At 37.5% G+C, this 12,524-nt stretch overlaps 1 protein-coding gene and 1 pseudogene across 1 annotated transcript; both read right to left on the bottom strand.

The window, feature by feature from the left end:
* Positions 1-572: 572 nt before the first annotated feature.
* Positions 573-4,955, bottom strand: LOC115982423 (annotated as a pseudogene).
* A 1,451-nt stretch (positions 4,956-6,406) lies between these two features.
* Positions 6,407-11,650, bottom strand: LOC115982418 (eukaryotic translation initiation factor 4B2-like). Its single transcript, XM_031105008.1, has 3 exons — positions 10,183-11,650; positions 7,399-7,848; positions 6,407-6,799 (listed from the first exon to the last, which is right to left on the bottom strand). Exons 1-3 carry the CDS (start codon positions 11,382-11,384, stop codon positions 6,775-6,777), a joined length of 1,677 nt encoding a protein of 558 aa, XP_030960868.1. The 5' UTR covers positions 11,385-11,650; the 3' UTR covers positions 6,407-6,774.
* Positions 11,651-12,524: the final 874 nt, after the last annotated feature.

The following is a 12,524-nucleotide window of genomic DNA, read 5'->3' as shown; positions in this document are numbered from 1 at the left end:
ATAATTTATTGACAACATATTGGAAAATATTTTGATTAAATCAATCCAAATTTGTAGAGATTTTATCAAAACAATAACTAAATGGCATAATAAGAAACGGATGAAATTTGGAGAGACATTACATGTTATACCCAAAAATAATATAATATGTTATATATATATATATATATATATCATCACTTGACATATATTTTGAGAGGATTGCCTTAATTTGTTAGTATATTATGCTTGTACTAAAAAGAATATAAACATCGAAAAACTTATGATGGGGTTAAGTGCTATTTTTCATAAAAATAACTTGTATATATATCTATATCACTATACTAAATAAAAAATTTTTAAATGATTTCAAGTCATCCCCCCAACCTCCAACTCCATGTGGTTTTACCACGGCCTTTTTTACAACTTGTTATTTTCAATATTTTTCGAATTTTTTTTGGTTTCATTAATTTTAATTAACTTAATCTTTCTTGCTAGTACATTAATCACTCTTCTTTAAACATAACTAATTCATCTCAAGCGACTCTTCCTCATCTTACACTCATCTTCAAGCATGTTTTCTTATTTGAATATTATATTTCCAGGTATTTTCATTTATCCATGTTAACCTTCTCATTTCAGTATAACTTAATAGGTATTCTATGATTACACAATGTTCCTAATACGCTTCTCCATTTGGTCCACCTTGCAAGTAGTCTCATTTATCATTTGTTCATGCTGCTAATCGAAAGAGTGGCGCAAAATTATTCCCAGTAATCAGCCTGACTCTCTTACATGCATTCTCAATCTTTGCTTACCTGAGTCCTGACTCTAAAAACATTTGAGAGGTTGCAGTTTTACTATCAGCAGCCCTTGATTCCCACCAAGAAAAAAGAAATGACACCATCTTTGAGCTCTAACACATGCTAGAACTTGGTTGTGACATACTTCAGCTAGGAAGAACTATGACATGATTTTGTCAGGGGAATTGGGGGATCTGAGAGTGAGCCGTCCACAATGTGATTAGCTACCCATTTGTTTGCAGCTTCAGTATAATGTCCGCCATCCCAGCTTATGTGTTTTGAAGGATCACTGCAAGAAGCCGCAAAAATTTCAGTTCCATTCACTATTGACACATTCAGCAACACCTAAATGCCCACAACAATACCCAAGAGGACTAACAAAACCTGCAATCAATACAAAAATTCTGAGTGAGAATGGTGTTCGGATAGGCACACCAAAAGAGTAGCAATGTTTCTTCTTTCTAGCTAGTACCCCATGGAAGAAGAATCAAACAACTTGCTACTGCATGGAAGACAAATGAGTTGTACATCAGTGTAATTAGGAATTTTCATAATACAATAGTATGGGTTCATTTGTGATATAAATTTTGAAGGAACTTATAAACTCAAAATACCCATCTAGTAACTCAAATTGTGGAACACATGCTCAAGAACCATGAGGTTTTAAGTTCTGAACTCAATTGATGCATGATTCTTGTGGGTCAGGTCGGACATCCGAGGTTTACCTTTGGGTCATGGATTCCTCTTCATAAAACAAAAAGAACGATTATAAACTCAAATGATTACCTTGTTTCTCTGCCTCACTGATTAGAGTGTACTTAGCAGTGTAGATATCAACATAGATGAGCACTGCATGGTGGAGTTGGGTCCTCAGTTGGAAGACTTTGTCCTTAAGCTGCTTGTTGAACTCTTGAGCCAACTGATTGTAAGACTTTATGCAGCCGTTTTGATCAGACTTAAAATGTTTTGGACGATTCCATACAGCAAAAGAAGGCAAGCAACCAATGGGACCGGTATTATGTATCCAAAATGTTCTTGCTCCTTCTTGGTAGAGTTTCTAAAATAGTTTCATAGACCAAAAAAAAATACATCAAATAAACAAGTACTGGACTTTAATTATACACATGAAAATTCTGATATAGAAAATGTCTACCTCACCTTTTGCCTTTTACTTTGTGAATAGGATTTTATGTTAGGAAGTTTTACCAATTTGGTACAACAATTTTATATAATTAGAATCTGGAAAAAGTATGTGTATAGCTTCGTTTAATATTCAAGGTTAACTAATGTCTTTTTCCCCAATGAAAAAGATTAAAACCAGTGATGTATGGAGCATCTCATGTGATTTCCCTAAGCACATCCTTTAGAATAGAGTTTACCATTTCGCTTTTACCTAGAGCATTCAGGGTGAAAAACTGTCTACAGAGAGATAAGTAACAGAATTGTTGTCATTCTTAAAAGTTATTTACAACCCTTGTTTTATTGGGTCATTGCACAGAACTCATACTTTTTTAAGAGATTTAGAAAAGGCTCTCTCTTATGGGCTCAAATTTAATTGGAAAATAATAATAATAATGATAATAATTGCTTAGGTCAAAACAAATTTGAAGTTTTTTTAAGTTTAATTCTCAATTTTCCACAGTATGGCTCAAGGGACTTGCTAGGATTATGCAATGTTAAGCTGCAAGAAGCTACTTGGTTTATTCCTAAAATGACATTGGTCTTCATTAGAAAGCACTGAAAATAGAATACTGAAACTACCATGTTCCAAAAGTTTAAGCTAGTGGAAAAGCTGAATTTAATCACATAACCATTATTTTAACACTTTTCCTCATGTATGGACCCAAACTTCCCTTCAATAAGTGAGAATGAGACATAACACATGAAATTTTGAACATTTTATGGTAGGTAGAGTGGAAAAGGGTTCAATCTCAGACCACTTGTTGGTATCTTGATAAATTACCATTTGCTTTGAAAACTTAAGCGGCTGAAAATAGTGAATTTATAAAGTTAATAACTTACTGTTATTCTTCCAAATACATTTAAGTTACCTTTACAGCCACAGCAAACATATCGGTTATATTGGGGATGGATGCTCGCACTTGCTCCTCTGTAGTTTGAAAAAGTCCAAAATTAAGATCATTTTGTCCACAGTCCAATGTGTAAAGAGCCTTTGAGAATTCCTCTGGCCTTGGGAGGTTATTTTTAATCCAAGAACTTTTAGCTGAAAGCACATACAAGCATTACTAGAAAGTAAAAGGTCAAAAGCATTTCTCAGTAAATGACAGCAGAAATTGTATAAAAAAAAAAATTGCCTTGCCTAGAGAAATCAGCAGTAGATCTTTCTAACCTTGGTTGAATGACTCATTGGTACGGTCTTTAAATTGTTCAAACTGCAAAAGCTGTATGTTGAGAGATAAGGGATTAAAACCTGCCCCAAATAATTTGGCATCAGTTGGCTGGATTGTAGACCCACTTGCAGCAAAATTTGCTCCATGTCTAAAGTTTGGTTCTATAGAATCAAGATATGCACTCAAGAAGGGAAGCCCCAACTTCTCAGCTGTAGAAAAAGAAAAAAGGAAAAAAAAAAAGGTCATCTTTTGTCTTTTGCCACATTAAGAAGACAACGAAACCGCAGATTCAAACCTAGGCACTCCCCACATGACACTAGGTTACAAGATCCTTACCAAACAAAGTCATCAACATGGGTTGTATGCAGAAAATCAAATAAGTTTTACATTAACACTGTTTATGTTATGACATTATATCAGTACAAAAATTAGCACAGACAATCATCACCCGAGGTATGATCAGCCCAAAGAGAAAATGTATTCCATGAAAATGGTTGGTGGGAGTCCACCAAGAAATAATCCCATCATAGCAACATCCAAACTATCACATCCCATAGACAACAACAACGAAATCCAAGCCTTAATACCAAAATTTTGGGTCCATTATGGATCAACAGACTAGTCAAGAAATGTTACATATATTCTTTTTCGTCATTCAATCACATTCCATAGACCCAAAAAAATAACTACCATATTCCCTAGCTAGAGTAGAGGATAAATGAATAGCTGAGAAGAGCATGCTTACCTAAAAAGTCAATGATTAGACGCCCATCAGAATACCGACCAGAAGGTTTACCAAAGAAAGTCTCACCATTGGGAGGGGGTACCCGACCAAATGCTGCTGAGACACTGCCTGTATCTGAGTTTGAATCGCCAAAGTTGTAGATTGCTGGAATGTGACAACCCCATGATGGACCAACAAGTAATGAAGCAGCAATCAAAACAACTCCAATTGCTGCTGCTCCTACACCATTATTTATCCACCAAGGACCTTCCAATTTCCCTGTGAAAAGCCTAAACCGGTGCATTGAATCCTCTTACTTTGTTCACTCTGACTTTTAATCAGCAAGAAATATATTACATAAATCAAACTGAAATTTTGAACATGTAACTAGTGTATTATATGTTGCTGTTTTAGGCCTTGTTATATATTGCTGTTTTAGGCCATTGGGAGCTCCATTGAGGAAGTTAAGGTTCATGATGATACATCATCCAAAAAGGATCATGGGTTTGATGGTTCATATGTGGAAGGATTTAGTACAAGTTTACATAAGCACTTCTCCCACCAAAAAAAAAAAAAAGGGTTTACATAAGCAGTGACATAGAACAATATGTACGGGTTTGATCATGCAAAAGTAAGTAAAATTTGAGGAAGAATGCGAAGGAAAAAACCAATATTTATACTTTATTTATTTTCCTATTCTTGCTAGGAAAGAAGATAAAGCTAAAAATCTATTATTTTAAGTTCTTGCTGATGCTACATCATTTCTGCAAAGAAATTGAAACCGTAGAGTATGATCATGATTCATGAGAATGAACTCAAATAACTGTAGTTTACCTCAAAGGAGGGAAAAAAAAGCACTTAACCTTAAGAAGCTTGGAGTATACTTGCATCAGGACTTAAACAGTTGCAGATCTAACCATTTTGGGAGACCTTTTAAGTTTAATCTGAGAACACGTTGACCAATCCTCAACCACAAGGATAAATCAATCATAGCATCTTTATACATTAATGTGACATGTCCAATAGTATCACAAAGTGAGACTAGTTACTATTAACCAATAATAATAAACAAAGTCCTAAGCAACTTAAAGCGAGTAAAGTAGACCTTTTTTTTTTTTTTTTTTCCAAAAAGAAGTAAAGTAGATCTTAAAAAAACAATATAAAATATAAAAAGTAGACCTTAAAATAAAGAAGCTGGTTTGGGAGGTTTCAGAGTCAACAGGATTTTTTTGTGGTTTACAATTATTCATATTGAAGGCCAACTGTCATGTTTGTCTCATTTGTTGGACTTGCTTGTTGTTCAATTAAAAAATGGAGTAAAAAGATAATGTAGTTTGTCTAGAGCACCTAATCCCGTGTTACTGTTACTGTTTTACCATGCCAAGCTGCCAACTGGAGAGTGAACAAAATGAATGTGCATTAATCTGACACACTTTCACTCTTCACTGGCGTCCAACAAATACGACAGAAAAGAGGTCTCAGGAAGAAGAGAAACAAGACTCTTCCCAAAATCAAAGTCAGTAAAGAGTACATGGAGATTATTTTTTATTTTTTTATTTTTTTTCATTTTAATCTAAGTATATAGCATTTCCATATATATATATATATATATATATATATATGACGTGTTTGTTAAAGTTGAACTAACTTGAATCCTACTTAATGAAAAATTGAATAAATAGAAGAAAAAAAAATTAAACTGGCTCTACAACCTATATTAATATTTATTTCTCTTTATAAAGCTGGTCTCACGGCCTGTTAGGCTACCAAAGCTCATTTCTGGAAAATAGAATCTCAACCCTTGCTTCTTTTAGAATTACTATCTCACCTAGAATTTGTGGTGGTAAGTCTATGGAGAAAATTGGTTATTTATATTAGATCTGTTTGAATACCGTTTATTACTGAAAACTAAAAACACTATAGTAAAATAATTTTTAAATATATGAATAATATCGTGAGACTCAATTTTAAAGAAAAATTTGCTAACGCGCATATATGGCCCTTTCATCGCAATCCAAACCCAGCCTTAATGTTTTGGCCAAAGAGATTTGGATTGATTTTAATTGACTGATAGGGTTTTTTGTTCAGTATCCATGAAAGGATTCAGAATAGGATATCGATTCAAGCAATTGATTATCTTCTTTTACTAATGGCTCTTCTGCTAAATGCTTTACTCAAAAACATAAATGGCAATTGGTGTAATGATCACAGACAAATCCTTCCTCAGACTGAACGCCCCTACCATTTTTGTTAGGGGCAAAAAAGAGAGGCAAATACCTTTTATTAGGCCCGGATGCAAACAAACAAGTCCATATCTCTCCATTGAGTATTGAAATACAAATTAGTGAGAATGTATTTTGCCTTTTCTACTTTCGTAGCTATTCAACAGATTGAATTTGGGAGGAAAAAAACAAGAGAGAGATACAACATTGGCCTAAAGTTAGTGGTGACCAGTTAGACTGATAGTGACAAGGAAAATCCAGCAAGCACCCTAGGCAACATAGAACAAAACTAAACTGAAAAACAAATAGGCAACATCATACCCACAGTAGAACAAAACTAACTGTATAACACTAATCAACATCCTCCTGCACAATAACCAATTAACTGTATAACACTCAAAATGACTGTCACAAAAATAAACTACTGAGTCCCATAGTGTTCGATAAAAATTGAGTCGTATGAACAATACAGGCTCAATGTTGATTTAAAACAGACCCAAAAAATGCGATTTTACATAGTTTCAAAATGTAACAGATTAAAGCATGAGTTCCCAGTGCCAGTGCCAGTACTCAAGAATTGTTTGCTCCGACTCCCCAGAGCAAAATGAAGAAAACCAAGAAAAAGTGAGAAAATATTATTTTGGTTCCGTCTGTCAAAAGTGAAGGTATTTCAACGAATCCACGCAAACTGTTCTTCACCACCTTTCCCTTGAAGTTGACCTGCAAAAATAACAAGTCCACATTTCATTATTGGCATTTTGGAACATTAAAACTATATTTTACCTCCAAAAGTAGTACATCAAGCACACAAATTGTAGGGAAGGATATAGACACAAGAAATGTGCGTGCAATTCTGAACATTTCTGAACTTCCAGATTTAACAGAAAAAGATTTCTGACCATTCAAATTTAAGAACAAATGATTCTCACATGCTTTCTTAATTGCCCCAAATTTAACGAGTTCTTGTGAGAATTTTCAGAACTATTTGATTACTTTTTGTCCAAGAAATATAAATGATATTCCCCACTAACAACTTATTCAGCCCAGTTGGCAAAAGTGAGCATGGCCAAAATACAACTTAAAATCTTTACAGTTCTAGAATCAGAGTTTTGAATCTCAACCAATTTCAGACTTCTCCCATTGCATTTCCAATACATTTAATTCCCAACTCCATTTCAGCTTTTTAAAATCACAAAAATATTTTCAAAATTGAACATCTGACATCACATGTCACTTCACTGGCTAACACAGTTACTAGCTAAACTGGAAAAGCTAAGAGAAGAAAGACATATGCAATGCAACAGAAAATATATCCTTACCTGCCAAAGTCTCTGCTGCCTAGAAATCCTCTATCCCTGCCACCTCCAAATGATCTTCTTTCATCAGCAGGCCTTGACCACATATCCCCTGCACCGCGTGATCGAGGCCTATCCATAAACTCTGTACTTCTCATTTCCTCAAATGATCCAGATTGAGAAGGCGGCCTCTCAGCAAAACCAGTCACCCTGCCAGCTCCAGACCCAGGCCTGCCCGCTCCAGACCCAGGCCTCTCAACAGCTTTCTGCCCAAAGCGAGTTTTGTCATCCAATTCACGAGTCAGTGTTTCCAATTCCTTCTCTTTGCGACTTATTTTATCAGGTAAACTGGACTGGTCTCCACCAGACTCTTGCATAGATTCCCTGTTTTCTTTTGTGGTAGATTCTGTTCCAAGTTCCTTCTTTAAACAATCTATTTCTTCTTTCAATATCTTTTCCTCCTCTGTTTCAGGCCTGCAAATTTTTTTCCCTCAGAAATGAACACAAGTATGTTCATATTCATATAGATCCAGAAGTCACATGCATACATTTAATCCGCCAAACAAAACTGGCATACAGTAGTGTGCACAAGCAAGCATGGAGGAAACAAAACTCATTATAGGGCATCTAAAATCCGCTAGAGGGAAAAGCTTCCAAAGTGACACATCACTTAAGAGATATTGAAGGAAGCCTAAAGCTACAGAAGCTAAAAAAGGTTTTAGCAGATAGTATAGACTGAACTGAACATTAGAAAATTGTATTATGAAGTTCAAGTCAGGATTTTCAATATGTGGTATATATAATCACAAAGGAATTTTAGGAATACAATGTTTTGAATTCTAGTTAAAAAAGGGGGAAAATTCAAGCAAGACAAGCAAAGATCAATAAGTGAATGGCTGATGCAGCTATGGGAGATTAATTTTCTGCTACTTTGAAATTTTGTCCATTCAAGATTTCTTTCACTGTGTCAATGTGTGAAGTCCAAGTGAAGTAAAATCATATGGTTTTAAAGGTCTAGTTATAAATATTCTTAGGTTAAAACATATTTTTATCTGGGTTGAGTTGAGTCTAGATTTATGTAGGAGATTCTATGTATCTGAGGTTTACTTCCATTTAGTACAAGTTAGTCTTTCATTACCTAACAAGTTAGTCTCTCACAGGCTTATCAAAAAAAAGTCAGTCCCTCAGTGTGTTCTTTTATCCATTTCTCTTCTTTCTCGCTCTTTTCTTTGGCACTCTGATACCATTCACAGGTACTGTTCATATGAACTATTCACATTATTGTTCAGAGTTTGTGGGTAGATTCAATCTTAGTTTCTTATCACCTCTTTTGCAACCCTGAATCAAATTTTTTCCCTTCCTCACCAAAACACTAGTCATTTTTGAATCCTAATCCTTCTTTCTTAAGTTTTAAACCCTAAATCCACAAATTATCCTAACCCTAAACGCACAAGCAAACATGGACAGCTTCCCCAATCTGTCCTACGTCAATGGCCTTACGCCCAGGAAAACCATGAAAAGAAGTATATGAGGGAAACTGGGAACCAGAACGGCATAATTATCTACAAAGATAAACTATTTCAAAGAACCAACAAAATGGTGACAACGTATAATCAATTAGGGCGGGTTGGAATAGATTTGCAGGGTATGTTAAGTATGCAGTAATGGAAGGTTTTGGCATGATTTATGGTGTGGTCATCAATCTTTGAAAAAATTGTGCAGTACTACATGGCAATTGACAAGGATGCATCAATTAGATCTTGTTAGGAGATAGTGCAAACCCTAGCTTTTCTATAGGTTTCATGTGCAACCAACTCCCAAGCAACCTCCATTTGGTATCCTATAGGTACAATACATTACTCTTTTCTCATTTTCATCATATCTTTCAAATCGAAACATCAAATCAAAGATACATACTTATCAAATAACACTAATACCCCATGCTAGCCACTTCAAAATCAACTGCAGGGTAATAATATCTACTGTACTTTTAGCATTGTTATCTTATACGCATGGCTAGTTATGGATAAAAGAACTCTAACATTAGGGAAATGGCTCTCTTTTGTCCCCAAAAAAAAGGAGGGGGGGGGGGGGGGGAGAGGTTCGAAAGCACATGGAAACCTTGTATAAAACTATGGTGAGTCATTCATCAGTTCAACATGGCTTAGGAGTTAGGATTTACTTGCACCACAAATGAACACATCTAAAATAAATAAATAAAAGTAATCTTTCTGGCAGATTAAGTTTGTATTGACAAGCATGCATATGTAAGAAGCAAAGGCCTACCTAACAGTTTGTGAAGGAACCGACTTCCTTTCATATGTAGCATTACTATGGAGTATTAATTTGCTAAAGTAATGGCAAAAGCCTTCCACTAAACATGTTTATCTGTATCGAAAGGTCAAGTTAAATAAGAAGATGCAACATTCGTTCTATAAAAGCTTACAAAGTTAATGCAGCTCTGAGGATAACTTCGGTCACCCTCACATAAATTTATCACATTGTATTCTTGAAGTCTTTCTTTCACATTTCCTAATAAAATTTCACGACAAGTTTTCAAAAAAGCAACTACCACATTGTCTTTTCTAAATTTACCAATGTTCATTCAAGTAAGCCCTATTGGGTAATGCATTGGACAAGACATAAATCTTAACGAAACCTACTTGTTGACCGATAACCAGACAAGTTACCTAACATGCTAATCCATTAACAGCTTCCTTAACTTCCAAAAGTACATGTCAAAATCTAACCCATATATTGAGCTTAAAAATTCGACAATGCAATGGATGTAGAAGGCAATACACGAACCTGTCAACGCTGCGGTGCTCCAATTCAAACTCAATCTTTCGCCAATCCTTGCCTCGCTCCTCGAGCAAGACCTCCCTAGGCTTGGCATCCCCAAAAGGGTTCACCTTCAGCCTCGGCTTCACCACATTCTCAAACGCCTGCAATCCCTGACCTTCAGACCGGTTAGACTGTGCACTCGAAGGCCTGCTCGAATGTGCACTCGTGGGCGTGCTCCCTTTCTTGGCCTCAATTTCATTCTCCATCTTCTTCCAATCCAAACCCTTCTCAGCCAACACCTCTTCCCTCGGCCTCGCCGCCCCGAACGGGCTCGGCTTATTCGATTTCACCGGAGAAGCTCCGTCCAAACTACCCGAATCCCCTTTCGGAGGATCCAATACCAATCTCGGCCGTTCCCGTTGTTCCCGCTCGGGAAACCCTACCCCTCTAGCCCATCGATCGGGTTCTTGACCCGAGTCGCGAAACCCTGACCCGAATGGGGATCTAGAAGCAGAAGCAGCAGGAGGCGGAGCAACAGCAAGGGGCTTTTTCGTATTTGCCCAATTATCAACCTCGTCAGCCCTAGACCCCCCTCCGAGCGACGCGTACCGGTTCTGCCGACCCGAATCGACCGAAGGAAGCGGTTTCTTCGTTGATGCCCAGTTATCAACTTCGTCAGCCCTCGAAGGTTGATCAAAATCCGAAACCCTAGAAGGCGGTCCTCTACGCTCTTCGTCAAATCCACCGTACTGTCTACGATTACCACCACCGCCGCCGCCGCCTCCCCACGACCCGTCCTCATCGCGGTCCCTGCCCCGACCCGACACAGACCGGGTCCCGTAATCTCTAAACCCACCCCCAAGCCTACCGTGCCCATACTGCATTTCCTCCGCCGAGCGCTCTTTCGGCCCAGTCGGCAGCCGAAGCATCTCGTCGTGAGTTAACCGAGCATATTCCCCCGCTCCGCCGCCGCCGCCGCCGCGAGACCCGGTAGGCGTGGGGGTGAATTGACTGAACTCCGACAGGGTCATTTTCTTCTTCTTGGGCTTGGCGGTCACGGCTTCCCTGAGACTCGGAAAGCTCTGAGACGAAGACTCCGCTATCGTGGCAGTAGCCGTGGCTTTTGCCAAAGCCGCCGCCGCCGCCGCCTCCGCTTCTTTCTCCTCGGCTTCCGCTTGCTCCGCGTCGGCGGCCCAAGTTCCGATCCCCCATGGATTCGTCGTCATTTTCGAAGTTCAAGATCTGAGAGAAAGAGAGAGAAAATAATAAAATGGAAAAAGTTTGGGATCTAATAATAAAATTGAGAAATGAGAAAATGGGTTTGGTTTTTTTTTTTTTTTTTGGGTTGTTTTTTTTTCGAGAGCGGGGCTCCGTTATTGGAGCCGGAGCTCCGAGAGCATGCGAAGAAGAGGGGTCACAGTTGTGTGTTTGTGTGTGTGAGAGAGAGAGAAGAAATTGTTTGGTGGTTCGTTTTTTTGAGTGAGTGAGAGAGAGAGGGGTTATTAGAGGAAAACGAAAACGTTTTGATTTTTGGGGGAAAAGAGGGGGTGACGCGCGTGTGAGGAGCGTGGGGTGCACGGTTGGAGTACCTGGCAAGTGGTGGGGGTCCACGTTTTAAGAGGCTCTCCCGTTTTTTGCTTTTTTGACCTCCTTTGGTTTGGACGGTTGGGATGTTCTTTTGAATACATTTTTTTGTGGCCCTTTTTGAAAAGGGAGGAATGGGAAAGTTTGTTTGTACGGATTCGATGGTGAGTGCATTTTCTTAGAATATAAGTTTTTTATAAAGTGGGTTCAGTCCGTTACATCAACTGTAATTTAACCATGGCACACTTTGGTACGATTATTACTTCATAAGTATAGATGCTTGTAGAGTGTTAGGGTAAGAATTGAAATTCAAGTCTCTAGAATGAGAACTTCTTTCTATCTTGTATAAAAAAAAAGGTAATTTATGGGAAAAGACTTTAGATCAAAATTGATTTAGAGAAATTTGTGGTAATTGATAAAGTGACAAAGTTTAGTTATAAAATTAGTTATAACCTAACCTTACTTCATATCTTTTTATTGGAAGTGAATTTTGACAAATCTATCATTGGAGTATATTTTCTTCTTATATCCTCTATACTTGCAAAATTTCTAGAAAATTAAAAATTAATAACTATGTCATCAATAAATTATTTAAATTGTAATTGTGAGTACTTGAGGACCAAGGACGAAGTTGAAGAGTTGCAATATTGGTGTAGGGATGCCACGGGCCACTGGCCCGAGGAGGAAGGTCACTCGAGGAGAGGAAGGGATAAGTTATAGGACTTTGAGGCGTTCCAAGTTGAAAGAAGGATATGAAGAGAGAGAATCTGTGATCATAGGGG

Source organism: Quercus lobata, chromosome 3, assembly GCF_001633185.2.
Source record: "Quercus lobata isolate SW786 chromosome 3, ValleyOak3.0 Primary Assembly, whole genome shotgun sequence".
NCBI classification, from domain to species: Eukaryota; Viridiplantae; Streptophyta; class Magnoliopsida; order Fagales; family Fagaceae; genus Quercus; species Quercus lobata.
This window is presented reverse-complemented; position numbering and strand designations above follow the sequence as displayed.

Coding starts and splice junctions, on each gene's coding strand:
- LOC115982418 (XM_031105008.1), bottom strand. CDS start 11,384: ATGACGACGAATCCATGGGGGATCGGAACTTGGGCCGCCGACGCGGAG. Junction 7,849..10,182: donor GAGCACCGCAGCGTTGACAG/GTTCGTGTATTG, acceptor AAAAATTTGCAG/GCCTGAAACAGAGGAGGAAA. Junction 6,800..7,398: donor GGCAGCAGAGACTTTGGCAG/GTAAGGATATAT, acceptor TTATTTTTGCAG/GTCAACTTCAAGGGAAAGGT.